We start from the raw sequence: 23459 nt of genomic DNA on the forward strand, positions 1-23459 counted from the left end.
TATTTGAATAATGAGGCTGAATACCTTAAAAAGAAATGAAATTCTGACACATGCTACAACATGGATGAACCCTGAGGACATTATGCTATGTGAAATAAGTCAGTCACAAAAGGACCATTGTGATTCCACTTATATGGAGTACACAGAGTATTCAAATTCGTCAAGACAGAAAGTAGAAGAGTAGTTTCCAGAGGCTTAGGGAGGGGGCAATGGGGAGTCAGTGTTTAATGGATACAGAATTTCAGTTTCGCAAGACAAAAAAAGTTCTGGAGATGGATGGTGGTGATGGTGACACAACAATGTGAATGTACATAATGTCACCGAGCTGTACACTTAAAAATGGTTAAGATGGTAAATTTTATGTGTATTTTACCACTATTTTAAAAAATTTTAAATATGAAAAAGGGAGGGGACACCAGCTAGCTGGCTAGTAGTCATGCTGCCTGGTCAGTGTGCCCTCTACCAGCACAGAAGCCCACCTGGAAAATCAGATTCCAGCAGAGGCAGAGTACCAGAGCTTCAGAGCAATGGTCAGGGCCCTTTTGTTCAGGCAGGGTAAGAGATCTCACTCTTAGAAGGCTCTAGGATGTTCTAGAAGATGTACTGGACTGGCAACCAAGAGATCATGATTCTAGTCTTGCTCTACCCCTTACAACCTATCTGACCTTGAACCAGCTTTCTCATCTGTAAAATGGAGGTGGACAGTAATATGTTATAGAATTATAGTCAAGATCAAATGAAATAAGTTATGTTATTGAGCTTCAAAAAATGAAGAGTGCTGTGCAAATGAAGGCTTTTATTATTCTGAGTCACTGCTCTACAAGAGAGACGAGTGAGGTCAGTGGAGCAGGTGTAGACCAAGTCTGACCATCAGGGCAGAAATTAGGAGTGGAATTATCCCACTGATTGTAATGGAAGTGTGTTGCAGAGTGAATGACCAGCTCTTAGGGACTGCCTGGCCAGGTCAGCTGCCTCTGATTCATTCATCTCCTCCCAGTTGAGAGACTGACAGATGGACGCAGGAATTGCTTCCTAGTTCAGGGAGTGAAATGGATGCGGTGAATAGTTTACAGTTTACCCCTGAGCCAGTAAATCCAAACTCCTCTGCACTGTTTTGGGCCTGGAACACATTCAATCTGACATAAGACAGAACAGAAGATGTATCAGAGTTTAGTTGATTTGTTAATTTAGCTGTCAAAGGAAATCAGATGTCGAGATCAGCAGTGCAAAGTAGCAATTTGTGCCTCTGTCAGAAGTGTGGGTCTAAACGGTGACTTAGAAGCCTTGCCAGAGCACTGTGGACATCTCGGGGATGCAGTAGCCCTGAGAAGTGCCAACAGCTTGGTGGTCCAGCGTGGGTAAGGTCCGTCTCCCCATCCCTACCTACCGCTGGGCTCGCTGTACCAGCAGGAGGTTCTCGGGTGTGGGTCAGGGGTGTGGTTGAGATATGGATTCCTGAAAATAAAGCAGAGACTCCATTCAAATGGTACCTTGCTAAGCATCATGTTTTCCTCTCTAAAAACGTATGGAATCCCTGCTCTGCCTGACTCCTGGAGTGACTGTGAAAAACTAATGAGATAATGGATGTGAAAGTGTTTGAAGGGTTTCATGAATAGAAACGCAGGACGAATTGGTCTCCTTAGAATGTAAGCCTTGGTCTAGGAAGAGGGGGAGGATCGACTCTCTCGTGCTTCTTTTAGGGTAACTTTACTTCCTTTTTTCTGATTATAAAAGTTATATACGCCCGTTATAGATCACATAAATTCAGAAAAGGTAGAATAAAGAAAACTCAAAGCATTCAAAGCATTCAAAATCCTCCAGCTCAGAGGTAACTTTGGCTAACAATTTGATATATTCCTTCTAGTTTTTCTCTTTGTTTTTTCTCATGGGTTTTGCCATGCTGTTCCAACATTCTTAGAAACAGGAGGGTTTGTCTTTTTTTTTTTTTTTTAGTTAATTTATCATGAAAATGTTCTCATGTTAGTAAAAGTGTTTAGAAACATCTCTTTGTGTGACACAGCTGTGCCAACTGTTATTACCATTCCCCTATCACTGAATTTCTTCCTTCTTTGTTTTTACTTTTATGATATTATAATCTGCTGTGAATGTCTTTGGGTCTAAATATCTGTATAGCTCTCTATTTCCTCAAGGATGTTTCCTAGAAGGGGAACTTTGGGGTTTTAGAGTCTGAGATAAATTGTAAAGGTTCTTGTAACCAATTTCCAAACATTTCTAGAAAAGCTCTATCAGTTCATATTCTCACCAGCAGTATGTAAAAGTCCCTAACCCACTACATCCTTGCTAGTAATGAATATTATTTGAAAATCGTTGCTAATTTAATGCAGCCCAACTTTCAAAAATCTAACCCTCAGTTGACTTATGTGCTTCAGAGATAGCACTATAAAAAATGGCTAAATGAACTTGCTGTTTTATTGGCTTTACAGATGCAGGTGAAGGTGTTAACTGTAGCACTGATGGGGACCTGGGAAACCTTTTCTCTTACAGCTCAATGTCAGAAAAACATTCTCCTAAGAACACTTTGAACCTTATAATGGATCCTGTTTCCTTTTTTGCTTTGGCTACTAGGAAGCACAGAAATGTACTTTAGCCAAATTTTAGTTATCATGTAGAAATTCTATGGCACATTTGTACTAAAATATTACCCTTAGATCACCCTGGTTTATTTATATCTTTTATTACATGTAATTGCAGGTAACCTCAAATCCTTTTTTGAACAACATAGCAACAGTTGAGTTTTTCATCTGTTATCTTCAAGGGCTTGAGCTTGCTTATTCTCACTGAAGAGAGTAACTTTGCTTTCAGTAAAGTGTACTTTATAAGAAGTTCTGACTAGTGGTCCTCACCTTCATTTCCTTTCTGAAACTTAAACTCAGAGTGATGCACACAGAGGTCTCCAGCACCAGAGTCTTGGTACAATTTAAATGTGCTGATCAAGTTCCACCCCACCACACCGACCCCTCCCCATCCCCTCCCCCGCTTCTGCCTTCCATTGGCGGGAGGCCTCAGAAGTTTGACATGACCGTTGCAGGAAGTAGGCTGCTTAGCTCAAAGATGTCTGTGCTTAAGCATCTTTCTGAGAGTCTTTTCTTTGCTTGAGCCTACTTTAGACATAAGACATCCCAAACCAGAAGATCTGGCCCTGTCGATAACTTGGATGAGTCCCAGTCATCAACACTGGTGGTGCTGGTCCTTGGCCTGGAGTCTGCAATAGGCAAAGAGGCTGCCCTGCCAGCATGCTGGCGATGCTGCAAGGAGGTCCGGAAGTGGCTCTGCTGCTGCTCCGAATGCCAGGATCAGACTGCAGAGCTGCCCAAACCTGGGGTCTGAGCCAGCATCCTCCTCCCACCTGGCGCCTGCCCTCTCCCCTCGGAGGTGCTGAGCGCTTCAACCAAGAGCCACGAGGGGAAGCCAGCACAGAGCAGCCCCCACTGAAGCCAGGGCCTGCCATCGTCCACCAAGAGGCAGGTGTGTGCCAAACAGGAAGGGGGGTCTCGTCTACCCAGAACTGCTCCGCTGACAAGGTGGGCCAGTGACTGCCAGTCCAAGCTCAGAGCAGAGCTCCCTGTCCATTCTCCTCATTGGTAAGGTGGAGTCCCAGGTGTGAGGACTGGAGAGGGAAGTGTTCTGGGCCAGCCTCTCTCTGACTGCTCTCCTAAATGCTGCTTAACCCTTACAATTACCTTGCAAAAGAAAAAGACATTTTTCTCATTTTCAAGAAGAGGCAGCTGAGGCTCAGAGAGGTTGGACTCATCCAGAGTCCCACAGATATTAAGCGGCTGAGCTGGGCTTGAATGTGGTCTGCTACCTGCAGAGGCTTCAGTCCCTCCACTCACTGTACTCAGAGGGAGGCGGCGGGGGCTGTGGCTGGGAAGGCTGAGACCCACGGGGAGAAGCCCTGTGTGATCTCCATCACAGGGAGCAAGGCCAAAGCTGTGACGCGTCTGCCCACCCCTCCCCACACACCATGACACGGCCATGCTAGGGCTGGGCTCCACAAACTGCTGGCACACGGTACGGGTGGTGAGGAGGAAGGACATGGTCCTAGTCCTGTCTCCTGCTCTGGTCCTGTCCCTTCTGAAAGTATGTTAGATATTCTTTGTCATCTGTGGGCTTGCATTCCCTCTTGTCTATTCCTGAAATTTCTAAAATGACCTTTTCCACCCTGGTGAGTCTACCATATTGGTTAAGAGCATGGACTTCAGAGTCAGGCGGGCCTGTTAAAATTCTGGCTCTGCCAATCTTCTGTGACCTTGCAAAGGACTCTACAGATCATTGGATCCCAGCTTCCTCCTCAGTAAAATGTAGATAATAACAACAACTTCATGTAGGTGCTATATGGTCTGAATAAGATAATGCATATTGGCTTTTCACGAATTGCTTCTGGCTTCTTTTTCCAGCTTGCCCCGACCCCAGCTCATACTTGGGGTCACCCAGACAACTGCTGTTCCCTGAGCATGCTGTCCTCTTCCTGGGGCTCCCTTGTCCTTTCTCCTTATTTGGTGAACTCCTGCCCATTCTCTGAGCACAACTCAAGTGTTGCCTCTTTTCTAGAGTCTTCCTTTACCCCATAATCAGACACCTGTCCTCTGTGTGCCTGTCATTCATACGGTCCAGTTTCTTATTTCTGAGTAGCAAATACTCCAGAGTGCAGCTGCTTAAAACAACTATTATACCTCACAATTTTGTGGGACAAGAATTCAGGCAGGCCTCAACTAGGTAATTTTTTTGGTACCACGTGGCACTGATAGAGGTCACACAATGGTATTCAGCTGGCAGATCGACTGATGGGCAGGGTCCAGGATGGCTTTTCTGCATGTCTGATGAATTGGCAAAGATGGCAGGGAGGCTGGGCTCAGCTGGGACTGTCCCCTGGGTGCCTACACATGACCTCTACAGCATGGTAGCCTTGGAGGAGTCAGTCTTCTTACATAGAAGCTCCAGGCTCCAGGGCCAAATATATCCATAAACAAGTGCTCTAGCCTCAAAAGTCACATGGTGGCTTCTACCATATGCAATTAGTCCAAACAGTCACAAGCCTGCCTGGATTCAAGAGAAGGAGACATAGATCTCCACCTCCCAATAACCCTCTCAAGAGGATTATTAAAGAATTCATAGATTAGTTTTAAAACTGTCACAGTACACCTCTTTTACCTATTTTAACACTTATCAGATGATGATTACCATGATGATAACTATTTGTCCACATATTTGCCCCAACATACAGGATGGCCTCAAGAGGGTAGACTATGTCTTCTTCATCATCTACCATTTATTGAACACCTATTATGTACCGGGCACTGAGGTTCATCTGTAATATATCTAAACCTTAAAACAACCCTGCAAGATGGATGTTGAAGCTCAAGGCAATTGAGTACTTTGTACAAGACCAAGTGGTGAAGTCAGAATTCAAATTTGGTCCATCTGCCTCCAAAACCAATCCTCTTTGCTTAGCCTCTGCACAGTCTGGCAGATTACAAAGACCAGTGGAGATTTGGGACAGCAATACAATTAAAAAACTTTCCATCAGGTCCATCTAAAATGGGTCATCCTCGTACTCCCAGAAGTTCCCTAGCAGAACTGCTCTCCTCTCTGGACCCTCCCTGAACTGAGAGCGGATATGTGTCCGTGCCCCTGTGACTTTGTAGGTCTGCCTAAGACCTGTGGGCATGAACAGTCCTGTAGGTGTCCTCAAATATCTGTTCCATCAAATCTTGTCTCTTTTCTCACCTGTTTTCTCTAAAAGAAATTGTAAACTCTGTTCGGTAGCACTTTGCTCTCAAACATATAGTACCGGGCAGGAAACCCCCTGGGTGTTCAGGAAATACTCATAGAAGTGGAAATGGAGCCCTGTGTGCCTGGGGATCTGCTGGGCCTGAAGCAGCCCTCAGCATGATGTGCCCTACATTTAATAGCAAGAGTAGAGGCTGAGAGGACTCTAGCTGAGCTGGGAGTCTCCCCATAAGCTTTCCAAATTGTCATTCATATTTATCACCATTACTCCCCCCAGCCCACCTGGCACCCTCCTCCTACAAATGGAACTCTTCTCCACTATTCCCTGTGGTTGGCTGAGTCTTTGACCCATGGCAGTGGGGAGGGAGCCCCTTACAGCTTATCTGGTCCAACCCCATCACTTCACAGATAAGCAGACTGAGGCCAAGAGGGCACAGGCCTGGTCCAACATCACTCGGCTAGTGCATGGCAGTGTCAGGGCAGATCTGAGGCCACCTCACCGCCAGGCCAGTGTGTTCTTGCTGCATCCAGTGCCTCACACACCAGCATATTCCACTGGAAGCCAAACAGAAGGGGGATTTAAAAGAAGAAGAAGAAGAACCTGAACTTCTCGGAAAGCCACTGCAACGGGCTTTTCTCATTAGGCTGTGCTGATGTCTTCTTGCCCTGCCGTCTTAATTAGGGCTTATTTTCAAGGCCAGCATAAATCAATAGGCTGATAATCATACTTAAGAAAGCCAGCATAATCATCTTCTTGGGTTTTTTTAAATTGTGGTAAAATACATATAACATGAAGCCCTTTTTTTTTGCGGTATGCGGGCCTCTCACTGTTGTGGTCTCTCCCATTGCGGAGCACAGGCTCTGGACGCGCAGGCTCAGCAGCCACGGCTCATGGGCCCAGCCGCTCCGCGGCATGTGGGATCTTCCCGGACCGGGGCACGAACCGGTGTCCCCTGCATCAGCAGAAGGACTCGCAACCACTGTGCCACCAGGGAAGCCCACATGAAACCCTTTTTAAGTGTACAGTTCAGTAGTGTTAAAAATATTCATGTTATGTAACAAATTACCAGAACTTTTTCATCTTGCAAAACTGAAACTCTGTACCCATGAAACAACGATTCCCCATTCTCCCCTCTCCCCATTCCCTGGAAACCAGCATTCCACTATCTGTGGAATTTGAATTTCTATGAATTTGGCTACTCTAGGTACCTCATATAACTGGAATCACACAGTATTTATCTTTTTGTGACTGGCTTGTTTCACATAGCATAATGTCCTTAGGGTTCATCATATTGTAGAATGTGTCAGAATTTCCTTCCTTTTTAAGGTTGAATAATATTCTATTGCATGTATATACCACATTTTATTTATCCATTCATCTGTTGATGGACATTTGGGCTGCTTTCATCTTTTGGCTATTGTGAATAATGCTGCTATGAACATGAATATACAAATATCTCTTCTAAACCTTGCTTTCAGTTATTTTGGATATATACCCAGAAGTGAATACCTGAATCACATGGTAATTATATTTTTAACTTTTTGAGGAACCACCATATGGTTTTTCATATTGACTGCACATTTTACATTCCTACCAACAGTGTACAGGGCTCCAGTTTCTTCTCCACATCCTGCCAACACTTGCTATTTTCCACATTTTTATGGTAACCATTCTAAATCACGCATCTTCTTATATATTTCAGTTATGTCCATTCAAAGAATCAAGTGAAAGATAATACACACAAAAAATGGCTGGTACATAGTAGGTACCCATTGAATATTATTTCTTCTTGTTATTTTTTTAACCTTCTTCCCTGCCTGTCTTCCAGCTTTTCTTCTTCATTAGATTTCTCCCAATTTTGTGGTTCTGAGAAGGTCAGACCCCAACAAGAGAATCTTAGAAGACAACTAAAAACCAAAAAATGTAGAGAGATTCTTGAGTCCTAGACAAAGCAAGTGACCTTGATCTTTTCATCGGAGACTCTACCCCCTTTCCAGATTTCTTTGCCCATCTAAATGAATAACACAGAAGCTCTTCACATTTCCTCCAAGGAAAGCTTTTCTTCATCTTGACTCTGACTGGAACACTGAACATTCATAGCTTGGGGCCTGGTCCCAGCCTCCCTCTTAGTTTTGAGCCTGGGATGGAAAGTACTTTCTGACAGTGTCTCAGCCTCTCGCTACTTACTGAGAATCAGACGTCACTTCTTTCCTCCCACCCCGTGCGGCAAGGTCCCAGCAGCCCATGCCTGCCGCAGCTTCCTCAACAGCCCGCCTTCCCCAGTTAGTGCTTCACTGTACATGTGAGTGTGCAGCCATCGTCCTGAACTGGGTTGGCAGCACTGAGTGAGGTCTTTAGACAGAGCAGGTCACAATCACTGCAGTGAGCCTCTTACATGATTTGGTTTTTATATAGACGAATCCCAGCTATGTACACATGGAGCCATGGGAGTAGGGACTACATGAAGTCCTCCTCAGTGAAATGCCTTTTCTCAAAAATACAAATTCTAAATTGAGTAAAACATAAGTCCTGCTTCAAAGTTATTTACTGAAGAGCGTATATAACCTATTCTTTTAACAAACTTTTATTGAGAGCCCACTATATGCCAGGCACTCTTCTAGGAACTGGGAATTCAGCAGTGGAAACACAGACTAAGCTCTCCATCCTCTTAATGCTAGTGGAGGAGAAAGACTACCAACAAAACTAATAAAGATATTGTATATTGCCCAATTGTAATTAGCAAGGAGAAATACTACAGCAGGGAAGGGAGACAGGAAATGTCTAGGGTGGGGTCAAGGGAGAGATTTTAGATCAGGTCACCAGGGAAAGCCTCACTGAGAAGGTAACATTTCAGTAAAGACAAAGGAGGTGAGGAGTGAGCCTCTTGTGGCTTCGGTGAGATCCTATGGGAATGTCAGGTGGTTAATAATAAAAATAAAATCTTAATCATTTGCTACACTCACTGGTTTACAGAGTACTTTTCCATAGCTATCTCCTTTAACCCCAAAGCCTCTGATAGAGATGAGATTTTTGTCCAGCCCAGGGGATAAACTATGAATTCTGATATTCAAGTCCTATCTTATTCCCCTATGCTTGGACCCTGCCTTAGCACCCACCTGGAACATCACTCCCCTAAAAACATTTGACCAGCACTTGAGGGGCCAGAAGCCAGTCCAGAATCTGAGCCAGCCTCACCCTCCACCCCTCCACATTCCCAAGACTATGGGGCCTCTGTCTCCAGCCTACTGCTCATCTTCTCTCGGGCACTCCACTTGCTTGCAGTCCTCCAGCCTCCCTCTTGTTTATTTCTGGGGCTTCTAACATGGTCTTTTCCACCTGGTAGGTCTAGCATATTGATTAAGATCATGGGCTTCAGAGTCAGGTAGACATAAAATTTGTCTCTAGGACCTTGGGTCCCAGTTTCCTTCTCAGTAAATTGGAGATAATAACTACTTCATAGAGTTGCTGTAGGTCTAAATAAAATAATGCGTAGAAAGCCTTTAATACAGTCCCTAGAAGATGATAAGCACTCAGCGAATGGTGAGGGTGGTAGTTATTCTCATCGTGATCGATACCTGCATCAGCACCCAATGGCTATCTTGTCTCTTCATCAAGCAGCCGTTCCTTCCACCATGGCTTCCATGGATGGAACGGAGGCAAGATGACCTCCCATCTGTCTTCAAGAAGTCGAATCTACCTGACTCCCTTCTGTGGAGGTGCCTCACGGGACCACTCCCCCTAATCAGCATTCCTGTCTCTACTCCTCCAGTCTGAATGATCCCTGCTCCCCCTCGCTCTCCATCCCAAGCAGCCGTCTCCACTGTGTAATCTGCATAGTCCCTCCAGTGGTCTCAGTTGTAGATGTAATTTGTTTGTGATTAGTATTAAATCTCCAGGGTGCAACTGGAATTGTTCATTGTTTACTGAACAAACAGGAGGAGAAAAGGACATAGTATATGTGGAGCTGTGGTACAGAATGGTTAAATGTCATCGCTTTTTAGGGAGATTAATGGTAAATGTGCACTGAGGTCCTTTATAACATTAAAAATAAAATTATTGCTTTGTCTTTTCAGCAAAGCAATGAAGATAAATGTCGCATAGAGAAACCTTGGGAAAAGGACCATGAAACAAAATCAAGGGGTATTGAGGCTACAGAGAGAAAATTTTTAATTTTTTAGGAGAGCTCAACCGCAGAAATGAAACACATACTGCTTTCCTACTGATGGCCTGCAGGAATCCTTGTGGTTCTTCATAAGTTAATATGGGGACTGACGCTGAGGAACTGGGATTTTGAAACCAGCTCTGTCATGTCAGCTGGCAGCCATGCTTTCACCCTAGCACTATCCTTGATGTCCCCTCTCCCTCAGCCTCACCTCCAGGCCATCAGCCTGTCCTGTCAGGGTCACCTCCAACACGAAGCTCACATCACTCACTTCTTACCAGCTCCACCATCAGCAGGCTCAGGCAAGTTGCCTTCATCACCTGCTTGGTCGCTTACAATGGTCTATGAACTGGTTTTCCCACTTCTATTGCCCTCTCTAATCCATTCTCCCTAAATCACTCAGAATGACCTCTTTAAAAATCAGTGACAGGGCTTCCCTGGTGGCGCAGTGGTTGAGAGTCTGCCTGCCGATGCAGGGGACACAGGTTCGTGCCCCAGTCCGGGAAGATCCCACATGCCGCAGAGCGGCTGGGCCCATAAGCCATGGCCGCTGAGCCTGCGCATCCAGAGCCTGTGCTCCGCAACGGGAGAGGCCACAACAGTGAGAGGCCCGCGTACTGCAAAAAAAAAAGAAAAAAAAAATCAATGACATTATTTTCAGTCTCTTGCCTGAACCCCTTAAGCAAAATTCACACCCCTCCTCACAGCCTGCAAGATCCTGCCCAACTGGCCTCTGCCTTCCTCCCCAGTGACTCTTCATGACCCAACCCTTTGTGACTTTTTGAGCCACACTGGCCTTTGCTCTGTTCCTAGATCATTAGCGTCATTTCCCACCGCCGGCAATGCACTCCCTACTCCTCCACAGCCTTTGCACACGGCTGACTTCTCTTATTCTTCAGTATCAGCTCAAATATCTCCTCCCCAGAGAGGGCTCCCATGGCCCACCTATCAAACTAGGTCACCCACGTCACCCTCTGTTCACTCCTCTAACCCCAGGCTCTTAGTAGAAGCTCTGAACATAGTCGTTCAATAATTGTAAGCTTGAATGGGATTTGGCTGAGGGCGGATGTGTGTGTGGAATTGCTACAGTATAACCTAAAGGAATTAGCAGTTTCCAGAATGCAAGGAAATTCTACCTCACCCTGTTCTTCTACTTAAACTTGGTGATCTATTTTGTACTTCTTCAACATACATTCATTAGTGATTGCCATGTGCCAGGCACTCTCCAGGAGATAAAATAAGTATGACGGACCCCCTGCCTCAAAGAATTTAGAATTTAGTGGGAGAAGCTAGCAATGCAGACATAATTGCCCAATGGGAGAGATGAGTTCACAGTTACAGGTGTATAGCAATTGCCAGAGCACCCCAGAGGGAGGTACACATCTTCCTTCAAGAGAGAAGAAAAAGCAGCTGGGGAAAGTTACATCTGAGTTAGGAGGGGTTGCTCAGTTGCTCAGAGAGAATGATTCTAGCCCACCCAATCGGCTTACACAAAGGCTGAAGCCGTGGCTGCATGTTCAAAAAACTGCAAGTCATGGTCTTGAGCTGAAGATGCAAAGGAACACAGTGATCTGGGAAAGTGGGCTGTTCCGGGTGTGCTAAGCATCAATTTGGACTGAATCCCATGGAAACCAGCAAAGGTTTGGATTCGGACCCGAAAGGAGCTGGGCTCCGAAAGCTAACTCTGGTGGTAGGGGTGACTCCAGAGACAAATGATCTTGAAAATTCATCATTGCAATTATTCTTCATAGCTATTATTTATGTTGCAAATTACTATTGGGTTTGTTTCTGCCACTGCTTTGCTGAAAAGGTCTGGCCCTGTAGATCGTCACCTCTACTGTGCGATGTGAGGGATCCCCAAAGGTGCTCTCTGTCCCCAAGATTTGGCCTGTCCAGCCCCTCCATTGACCACTTCCCACCCAACCTCCATGGCCAATTCTTCCAAACTCCTTGGGACACTCTCTAAAATTAGCTCATAAGAACCCCACATACTGTTTTATGTACCCAATGTCATTTGATGCTCACAAAAATCCTGTAAATTAGATAGCCTTTCCAACTTACAGAAGAGAGAAGCCTGTGAGCTGTGTCAGGGTTCACACCACTAGCTAGCAGAAGAGAAGACTGGAAGCTAGTGTTAGTTTCTCTGCACCTTAGGGGTCTCTTCAACACAAACTAACAAAGTGGTGCCTTGGGCCTGCTGGAGTCATAACAGAAATGGAATCTAGGCATGAAAGGAACTCTGACAACTCTGGACCAAGGAAGGAATTGTCACGGTGAGAGAGAGGGTGGTGCTGGAAGGCTTGGGATTCTTCCAGGAGAAGGAACTGAAGATCCGTTAAGTTCCCTAACACTAGAGGTCCTCAGATTTTGGTGCACCCAGTTTTCACCCAGGAAGCTTGTGGAACATGCTGGATCCAGAGTCCCCCCGAGATGTTCTGACTCTGTAGGTCTGCAGTGGGGCCCCGGAAGCAGCCTGATTTCCAAGCTCCATGTGACTGATGCAGAGAGTCTACAGACACACCATCAAGGCAGTAGCCTAAGCCCGTGGTCAGTGTGAGTGGCTGGCTGCGGAGAGTCTACAAACAAGGCAACTGAGGCCCAGAGGAGTGACCTGCTCATGGCCCCAGAGGCCTCGTGGCAAAAGGCGAGGCCTCAAACCAGCTCTCCAGACTTCCAGCACAGCACTTCCTCACCCAGCTCGCTAGGCCCTCTGTAGCCAGGCCCTCTCCTCACCAATTTATATTTTGAGTAGGAACCCAAGATGCCAGTTCTTTAATGAGTTTGTCCGCACTACAATTTATGAAGCCAAAGCCCTCAGCAGGACTGGTCTTTGCCAGGCTTAATTTACACAGTTCTCAGACCTTCCAACATCCCCATTAACGTCAGCGCAGAGGAGCGGCCATTAGCCTGTGAGCACTGTGGCTACGTCCTCATCATGTCACCATCCATTCTCATGTCTCTGAGCTTGTTTACCCTTGAGCACCTGATTCTCCTTGTCCCGCGAAGCAGTAAGTTTCCACTGGGAGCCTGGCCCAGCCTCTGGGCTCCAGCCCCACTCCTGACCTACCCATGCCATGGAAGTCAGCCTCCTCCCACACGTCATCTCCCCTTCTCTTTCATTTAAGAGCAAGACCCCCTTCTTACTAATGCAACACTCCATTGTTCCCCCTTTAATGAGTGTCATCAGTTAGGCAAGAGCAAGCAGGTGGGAGATGGCCTGAAAGCTGATTCAAATGTGCCTTTTTTAATGCCACATAAATCACCATAATTAAAAATTAATTAAGTGCCCTAAAATTTGACATTTGTTTAAAAAAAGAAATTTGAGTTAGGAGAGTTGTGTAGATTTTGTAGCATCAAATCTCCAAGACATGACTGAAGGAGGGGAGTATGTGTGGGTTTCTGTTTTGAATGCGCAATTGGGGAGAAGCAATCACTCCCAGCGAGTGAACCCAGTGAGTCACCCATGGTGTCAAATAGCGGTTCATGTAACCTGACCCGGGCCATACGTGTCTCAGGTGCAAATCTGAACTGATTTCTACTGCACCCAGAGGAGATAAATGGGCAAGCAAGTGGCATGCTGTTTCAGGAGAGATGTTCCAGGATGCAAATGATAGATGACTGAGACAGGAAAAGCCAATATGAGGAAACCAGGGGAAGCTTGCTGGGTGAGTGACTTGGCAGCGGCCTCCAAGGAAGCCATTAAATGGTCAGCATTAATAAAGACGACACAAACTCTATCAGGTCAACCCTGTAAACAGAGAGCCACCAACAGCCATTGCTCAGAACCCCAGAATCAGGATGTTGAAGATGGAAGGGGTCTTGGAGGTTGGGTTTGAGGCCACCCCCTCATTGTACCAGGGGGCAGTGGAGAACCCAAGAGGTAGAAGACCCATCTAAGACACATAGGTGCTCAGGGGCAAATCCACCAACCCTCCAAGGAAGTGGTTCTCAGCCCTATGCTCATGAAAATCATCCCGGAGCTTTTAAAACCACCAGTGCCAAGGGCCCGTCCTCCAAAGATACTGGTTTCACTGGTCCAGGTGGGCCCTGAACATCAACAGTATTTCTAACTTCCGAAGTGACTCACTGGGCCGTCAGAGTGCTGCTCCAGAAGGCGATCTAATCCAAGTGATGGGAGAAGAACCCCACCTGGGATCATGACCAGGTTCTGGGCCTTCCCTGTGGTTTACTAGATGTGAGACCTCAGGCAAAGCACTAGCAAGTAATTGGTTGCATTCTGTAGTGCCTTACTGTTTAGAAAGCATTTCTCTCTCCATTACTTAATCTCTTGAATCCTCAGTCTTCTGATTAATCAAATGGGAGTAATAATAACTATTCTACCAGGTTTTTATGAGGTTCAAAGAGAGAAGGATTAGGAAAGCACATTGTAAGCCCTTACAATGCTACTCAGAGGTAAGGAATGGTGACAGTTTACTACCCCAGTGACTTATACTGTTATTCTGGGAAGAACTACCTTTTTAAAGGTAATAAATTTCCATACAGAAGACCCTTGCTAACAAAAGATCCCCAGGCACGAGTTCTCTCCAGAGTGGCTTGATCTTAGCTCTCCCTAATCTTGCTGTGATTAGGGCATTTGGTGTTTCAGTGGTTTCCAGGAATCACAGGCACTCGTGGCTGGAAGGCGTCAGGATGTGCCAGCAGAAAGTGGGTGCTGGATCTTCTTGTCTAAGCTCCGCCCCTTCCTTGCTCCATTGGAGCAGGCTGTGACCATCCAGGGCCTCAGGTTACCCTATTCCACAAGGCAGAACAATCATTTCACAACCACGGAAAGGATGCTGTTTCAGAAACTCAGGCCCTTGATTAAAACCATTCACCAAGGGTACTTTCCTCCTTGGAATTTATGGGCCCCATAAAAAAAAGAACTGGAGAAGACAGAGCAGTTGTTTTTTGTTGTGCTTCATTAGTTTTGAGTTTGGGCTGGTAGAAGAGATCAGAGTACTAGGCATCCATCTAATTGAGTCTCTCACAAGCATAAAGTTCCCTGTGGTATGGAGGAGGCTGTACGTCTCCAGCCAGGGAGAGGAGGTGGGGAGGGGCAGGTAGAAGCAGGGCCTAAGGGGCTGGCTTCCCTGGGCTGTGGCTGTGCAACAGAGAGGTCCTGGGGATAAACACTGGGGCATCCAGAGAGTGGAAGCGGCATGCCCCTCCCACGACTGGACCCCTTCTTTGTCCAGGTTTGGGAGTAAAGGGCAGGGATACTGACTCCCTGCCGTTTCATACCCATTATCACCACTCCTGAGGACTCTCATCACCTGGGGAGGGGGGACCCCATAGACAGACACGGTACAAAGGATAGAGAACAAGATGTGAAAATGTGGGTTTCCACCAATCTCTCCAGCAATCCATGTAACCACTCTGAGCCTTTGTATTCTCAACTATAAAATGGGCATGATGATAGCTTCAATGGATAATACATAGTGAAGTTCAAGTCCCAAATATTGGGGTGGGGAGACCTCTATACAAGGTACTGTTATAGATTCATGAAGATAAGACTTGATCCCTCCCTTCAAGTCACTTAGAGTTTGGTGAAGAAGACAGGCATCCAAACGGCTGGTTATAATGTAACAGCAGAATGTCTGCCAAGTTAAATGCAAGAAGAAGGAATGTGCTATGGTAGCCCAGGGGAAAGGACGGTCCATGGATGGGGAAAGAATGGGAGAATCCATAAAAATGTCACAGATGAGGGGGTGAGATCTGTATCCCCACTGCTGAGAGAGGAGGAGTTGGTGGAAGACGTTCCCTGATGAGAGGGCAACCTTAGCAATGAGAGAGCAAACCAAAGACTACGAAAGGTGACCCACACATTACCTACCAGCCCCACATGGAACAAATTCTGTAAGGCGCAAAAGAAGAAGAAGAAATCACCAAGGAAAATATGGATAGGTTTGGATTACGTACAAATTTTAAACTCCTAGGTATCGTTATAAACAGAATGAAAATACACATAAAATACTGGGGGAAAATGTGAAGCATGTAATAAATAGTTTCACATCCTTATTAATAATCTCGTACAATTCAATAGGAAAACCTGAATACCCTATCAGATAAATTGGCAAAAGGAAGTGGGCAATTCCCTAAAAATCAGAGTAAAATAAAGCTAATAACACGTGGAAAAAAATATTCACCCTCGCAATCAAAGAAATACAAATAAAACAGCAGGGAGATACTTTTAGTTAAAAATAATGATAATATTCAGGGTTGACCAGGATGTAGTAAGAGGAACATGCATGTATGAACACAGCTGGTGAGACTGTAAATTGGATTAACTTCTAGAAAGCAATTTGGCAATATGTATCAAGGGCCTTTAAAGTGTTTATACCCTTTGATTCAGTAATTCCACTTCTGGGAATCTATCCTATGAAAATAATCTGAAAAGCGGGCGCAAGTTTATGCTCAAAGATACTCTTCAAAGTGTTATTATAAACAATCTAACAATCCAGTCATTGACTGATGTTGAAATAAATTATGGTACATGTCACGTAGTATTATAGCCATTAAAGAGTATTCTTGGGCTTCCCTGGTGGCGCAGTGGTTGAGAGTCTGCCTGCCGATGCAGGGGACATGGGTTCGTGCCCTGGTCCGGGAAGATCCCACATGCTGCGGAGCGGCTGGGCCCGTGAGCCATGGCCGCTGAGCCTGCGCGTCCGGAGCCTGTGCTCCGCAACGGGAGAGGCCACAATAGTGAGAGGCCCGTGTACTGCAAAATATATATATATATATATTCTTATGAGGACTTTTTAAGCCCTTGGAAAAGCTTGTGATATAATCTTAATTAATTTAAGCAACATACATATATGACACAACTATACACACTTTTAAAGCATAGGCCAAAAAAATCGAAAGAGAAATCTACTGAGATGTAAAAAATGACGGCTTCTAGATAGTGGGACTCTGGGCATTGTTTTGTTGATTTTTACCCTGGTTTTGAACTTTAGACAATAGGCATATATTTTTCAAGTGAAGGAAAGTAAAAGAAACTGTAAAAGTAAAAGCTCTTCGGGGAATGACAAGTAAGTAATTGGTATATGAAACGTGCATGTGTTCGTGAAAACACACGATAAGAAACAAGGCCTAATCATAAGGTGTGAATAAAACAGGACACAGCTTACATTTGTTTCCAAGTTGAGGAAGTCTTTACAGGTGTTTTATTTGGCTCATGTTTTCTTCGGTCGGGCTGGGAATGAGGGCCATAAGGTCCTAACTGTATTTCATGATCATGTATAAGGCATAAGAAAAAATACTTTGGAAACTAGAAATCACCAAGCAAAAGTGAAGGAGAGGGCTTCCCTGGTGGCGCAGTGGTTGAGAGTCCGCCTGCCGATGCAGGGGACACGGGTTTGTGCCCCGGTCCAGAAAGATCCCACATGCCGTGGAGCGGCTGGGCCCGTGAGCCATGGCCTCTGAGCCTGCGCATCCGGAGCCTGTGCTCCGCAACGGGAGAGGCCACAACAGTGAGAGGCCCGTGTACCACAAAAAAAAAAAAAAAGTGAAGGAGAATTTTTCTTATCCTAAATACGTTGACCTCTTCCTCACATTACTCCAAACTCTTGCTGCTATCACCAGATCTACTTCGTACTTTGACTTTCTTGTCACCCTCTTATCAGAACCCTGTGATTACATTGGGCCCGCCTGGATAATCAGGATAATCTACCACCTCATGATCCTTGACTTCATCACACCAGTAGTCTCTTTCACCACATAAAGTAACATATTCACAGGTTTGGGAGATTAGGATATGGGTATTGGGGTGGGGGGTGGGCACAGCATTATTCAGCCAGCCACAGAAGCATAACCTAATGTGCAGGGTTTTTGTGAACACTCCCAGGGGCCAGGCACTGGCTAGGGCTGGGAACACACAGAGACTCAAGCAGCTTAGTGGAGAAGATGGGAGCATACACATGTGTTCTAGTGCCAGGTTGCAACGAACCAATGCTAGATGGGTCTAGAGCACAGCGTTCATGGGGAGAGACAAAGAGAGGTGAGACAGGAAAGGAAATTTGGGCCCACATCACAGAGGACCTTTAAGAACAGGTTAAAGGGTTTGGATGTGATTCCCTGAAGGAAGAAGGGCCTGTGTTTCCCATGCCCAGGAGCTACTGAGAACGCCCAGCCAGGCTGGAGGCTGGTCTGACAATGCCAGGTAGCCATCCGCCATCAGCTGACAAATGGAGCCTTATCTGGACTAGCCTGTGAAAGAGGGCCCAGGGCCACCTCCAACACCCCCCTTCCATGAGATGGAGAGGCCAGCTTTGCAGTCTGACAAGCTGGGTCTAAATCCCACTTATCAGCTGTGTGACCTTAGGCAAGTCACTTAACCACTCTGACTCCATTTCCCCACTTAGGAAATGGACACTATTAAGACTTGCCTGGCTTCTTTACAGAACCAGATGGGCTGAGGTATACAGAGGGATTCTAGAAGTAAAGAGGCTGGACTTGATGTTAGTTTCAGTGCTGTTGGGAACCAGAAAATCATGGAATTTTAAAGATCATCTAACCTGGAGAGTCCCACATCACGATCAGCTGTAAGGTTTTATTAAAATAAAATTTAGTGAAGAAGAGTCTGATTTCACAGCCAGGGTTAAAGAAGCCCACCCCTCACGTGAGGCCCAGAGAAGCTGGGGGGCTTGGCCAAGGGAGGGTCCTGGCTCATCCTCTCCACCACCCAGCCGAGCATTGAGGTAGGTAGTGGGGGTGGGTAGACTGTTGAGGCACCAGCTACCATCGGGATAGAGCTAGGAAATAGGACAGAGAGCAAGGCAGCCAGGCCTGGGGGGTGGGGATAGGAGGTCAACCCAGGTGGGCCCTGCCTGCTCATCTCCACAGGGGCTAGAGGCTCCCCCATCCCATACCAACCGAGGCTGGTATCAGGAGGCACAGTCAGAAACACCAGCCAGGCCCTTGCTAGGCGGTCCCCAGGCAAGGGACCCATTCAGTAGGCAGGCTGGGCCAGGCCGGCTGAAGCTTGGCTCTCTGAGGTCACAGGTTAATAAATTATCATAACTCATCATTCTTGATAAAAAAGCAAATATCTACTAATATGTCTGCTATAAACTGCCCCCTCTCCCTTCCTCCACTGGATAATATGACTTACTAAGAATTTCAGAACTGGACAAGACCTTGGAAATACCATCAAAACCCCTCCTTTTGTAGATGGGGAGACAGGGGGCCAGAAAGAGAAGGAACAGGGTCAGCATCACACAGCCATTCATGGAGGAGCCGATCCAGGGGCCAGAGCCCTGCTCTTACGCTGGCGTTCTTTTCATTTCAAAACAGGAAGTGCTGTGTGTTATAGTCACTCCAGTGGTGGAATCTGGGGTCAAGAGCATGGGGACGATATACTGGACCAGATATGCCTGTTGGTACCCCAAATTTGACCTTGAGGGGAAAGCTGTCTGTGTGCAGGTGAGACTCCACCTGTAGCTGTCCACCTGGCACACTAAAGCCGTGGGTTGGAGGGCCCCAAAGTGTTGGGGAACATGGCTGAAACCTCGGGCCACTCTACTACTCACATCACAGCCAGGGGGTTGGGGGGTTAGGGCTTTGACTTCCTCTTAGCCTCCTGGTGTTGACCCTGGTTTCGGCCAGATTAAAATGGGGTTGTCTCAGACCTTGAGATGTGAACAGTGTGGGAGGGATGCTCTCCCCGCAGCCTTCCCACGGGGCCACCCAAGCTGACCAGTGTCGTGTGTCTCTGTGTTCTCTCCAGGGACATCCCCAGGCTCCAAGATGGCCTTGCAGAGTTCCTTCACTTGCTGGAACGGGACAGTCCTCCAGCTCGGGCAGGCCTGTGACTTCCACCGGGACTGTGCCCAGGGAGAAGACGAGGGCCAGCTGTGCAGTGAGTAGATGGGGCTGCTTCACCCGCCCCGCCCCACCCATGCCCACATGCCCTCCTTCCCCCACCATCCGAGGCTTGAACGACCTCCCTTACAGCCAGGGCCACTTGTGTCCTTCTGGTGGCAACTTTCAAAAGCTACACAGTCTTCAAAAGACAGGGCTAAGACCCATGGTCTAGAAACAGCCTATAATTAAGAACCAAGCAAGATCTTATAAGTTTTGCTCTCAACATCCTCATGCATAGAGAAAAGGTGCAGACTAAAGCCCAACTCTAACATGACATGAGAAGCCCTCTACGCCAGGACCGCCGTCACGTTTTAAGCCTTTCTTTGATCACCCATCTGCCTCCATCCTCCCCCCAACCTTCCATGTACCCCAGCTCCAGCCATATCAAACCACCTCTCAGCTCCCTCACACCTCCCTGGCTTTGCTTGTGTCCTATCCCTTCCCCAGAATGCCCTTTCCCATCTTAAGTCACATCTGCTCCTTCAAGACTCACCTCAAGAGTCAATCCTTCTGGGAAGCCTCTTCTGACCATTTCCCACAAGTACAGTTGGTTCTTCTCCCTCTGGAACCCGCCGCCCCCGAATCCATGCACTGTAACATTCATTACTTTTTAACAGCTTTTTAAAGATATAATTTACATACCATACAATTCACTCATTTAAAGTGTACGATTTAGTGTAGTCACAACTGTGCAACCATCACCACAAACTAATTTTCGAACATTTTTATCACTCCAAAAAGAAACCCCTCGCAATCTCTCCTCATTTACCTCCATTCCCTCCCCCCGGCCCCGACCCCCTCACCCACTGCCTAGCCCTAAGTAACCACCAATCTACTTACTGCTTCTACAGATGGGCATTTCATACAAATGGAATCATATAACATGTGGTCTTCTGTGATTAACTTCTTTCACTTGGTGTAATGGTTTTGAGGCCCATCCGTGCTGTAGCATACATCAGTACTTCATTCCTTTTTATCGCCAAAAACTATTTCATTGTGTGGCTGTACCACATCTTGTTTATCCATTCATCAATGGATGGGCATCTGGGTTGTTTCCACTTTTCGGCTATTATGAAAAATGCTGCTGTGAACATTCATGTACGAGTTTTTGTGTAGACAGATGTCTTCATTTCTCTTGGAAATGAAATTTCCTACCTAGGAGTAGAATTGCTGGGTCAGATGGTAACTCTATATTTAACCTTTTGAGGAACTTCCAAGCTGTTTTCCAGAATGGCTATACCATCTGACAGTCCCACCAGTATTGTGTAAGGATTCCCATGTCTCCATATCCTCAGCAAATCTTGCTATTTATCTGCCTTTTTATGTTAGCTGTCCTAGTGGGTGTGCATCCATCACATTTCATGGAGGTGGCTTCCATGTCTGTCACCCTCACTGTGGACAGATGGGCCTGGTGCTCTTCCCCATACCAAGATCTCAGACGATTTCTGGCACAGCATAGGTGCTCATTGACTCTTTGTTGATTAAAATGAATAAATGGGTTGGGAAGCCTGGGTTCCCTAGAGGAAACAGGTTGCTGAGGTCGCACTGGTAGTTAGGGGCAGAGTTAGACTCCCAGCCCAGTGCTACCTCCACTTGAAGACAGTGTTTTCAGCTGCTCCCTGGCACGGAGTAAACACTCTAGAAGTTTTTTCCAGGGAAACCACGGACACTTCTAGAACACATATATAATGAGCTAAAAAGTAAACTAGATCCTGGAGCAGGGACGAGTAACACGGCATCTGTCCTTGTAGTGCTGTAAATCCAGCACAGGGGCAGGGAGTGAAACAAGGGTCTTGTGGTTGGGAAAGGATGCAGCAGCCTGGGGTGCCGTGGAGCTCGGACACCCCACAAATGCCCCTCCCCTCAGATACACCGGCCCCAGGACGCTGTGACCTGCCAAATAGCTTTTAAGAAGGTAACAGTGTCCCCCAGGTCATTTGGAGGACAGATCTTCCCTTAGGGAAAGAAAGGTTTTATTTATTCCCTTTTAAATGAAGCTATAAAGAAATCCATTTTTCAATTTGAAAATCGTCCTTTTCATACAAAACTTTCCAATGAAGTTTTCTAATAATCGTGGAATAGTGGTTGTTCAGATAAAACTCAGTAAAGAGTTGCAGGTAAGCCCTTTGCTTGTTCCACACTGTTCTGCTCCTGGCTTCCTCTCGGAGCTCTCACTACATGCATGGACCAAGAGGAAGCTAGGCCTGCCCATGTGGCCCTGGACAGGGACCTGTCTGTGTGTCTCTCTAGTTATTTGTCTCTATAGTATTTCCAGCAGTGCCTCTGAGCTGTATGACTTTGCTTTGGCCTTTTTAAAGTTTTTGATACCCACTTCCCTGCTGAGACACAGGTCAGGGAGTCCATGTCCTGATTTACAACTGGGAAAATGAAAGCACAGAGAAGGTAATTGATTTGTTCAGGGTCACACAGCATGTCAGGAACAGAGCCATGATTAGAGCTTGGAGCCTGCAGGATCCAGCCCATTATTGTGAACTTAGGGCACTTTCCCACCATTTCAGGGCTTGCCATTAATGCGTTTTCAGAGCCAACTCCAAGCTTGAGGGCAGCCTGGTTCCAGTAAGGAAGGCAGGCGCCTGGAGCCCAGAAGGCTTTTCAGCCACACTTGAAAAGCTGTTCTGACCAGTTGTCAGAATGACCACTCCGCCCTGAAGAACATCCCCATGGAGCTCTTTGCTACAGAAATGGGTTGATAGAAGGGAAGTTCAGTTAGAAGGAGGATTATTCCAATCTTTTTGCCACTCTGATCTTGGCAGTACTCTTAGTAAATATCCTTTTCCTTTTTTGGGGCACCCCACTCTCTCTGGCATTTTTGCTGTTTTCCCTACCACACTGGCTGATGTTGATTCTGGAAACCATCCCCACGAAAATAACAACAACAATAATAATAGTAACAGCTAACATTATTGAGTATTTTCTATACGCCAGGAGTTGCTCCAAACACTCTTCCTGCGTTAACTTATTTCACCCTCACAGCAATCCTATGTGATGCTATTATGCCCATCTTACAGATGAGGAATAGTTCATGATCAGCCTGTTAGCCAGTGGCTGAGCAGTGATTCAGACCCAGTCTAATTCCAAAGCCCATGCTCTTAATCACTGCCAGCCAGATTCACTGTTTCGTGAGTTTCCAGCAGTTTCTAGCACAGCCTTCGCTACATATCTACCCAGGACGAAGGGACCAGGAAAAGGCAGGGGAGGTCCAGGGCTCTTCTGGGGGATACTCAGATCATTCGTCTCCACCCTCTAGGCCTCACTTTCCTCGTTTCTAATATGAATTGGAACATGATGCCCGCTGACGTGCTGATGCCCATGATGCATTAAGGACAAGTCTCTTGACCTCACTTGGTCCTTCCCAGGTGGTCTGGAACCTGTTAGAACATTTTCTCTGAGCGGTGGTCACTTTAAGCCTGTTGGGGATGTCCAGGTCTTCTAAGGAACCCCCATGAGGGTCAGTAATCTTGAGAGAGAGTTTTCAACCAAAAACTGCCATGGCTAGAATTTGGAGGGGAAAAGTAGGTTGTATCCTGTCAACTCCCAGCCTCAGCTCCCCACATTTTCCCTAGAAGGAATTACATGCACACACTAGAGCTTCATTCAGATTATCAGATGCAACCTTGTGGGACATGTCTGGCTGGGATAAGTAGGGGACCTGAAATGGAG

General features: G+C 46.4%; 1 protein-coding gene across 1 annotated transcript in view; it reads left to right on the forward strand.

The window, feature by feature from the left end:
* The window catches only part of ALK (ALK receptor tyrosine kinase), a gene marked incomplete at its 5' end in the record, with an annotated part of 708017 nt that overhangs the window by 562144 nt on the left and 122414 nt on the right, over positions 1-23459 (forward strand). Inside the window, one exon of the mRNA XM_081254750.1 lies at positions 19642-19773. Coding sequence (XP_081110876.1) covers positions 19642-19773 — 132 coding nt within the window. The remainder of the gene's footprint in view (positions 1-19641; positions 19774-23459) is intronic.

The sequence above is a fragment of the Mesoplodon bidens genome, assembly GCF_964165515.1.
Source record: "Mesoplodon bidens genome assembly, chromosome: 14".
In the NCBI taxonomy this organism is placed as follows: Eukaryota; Metazoa; Chordata; class Mammalia; order Artiodactyla; family Ziphiidae; genus Mesoplodon; species Mesoplodon bidens.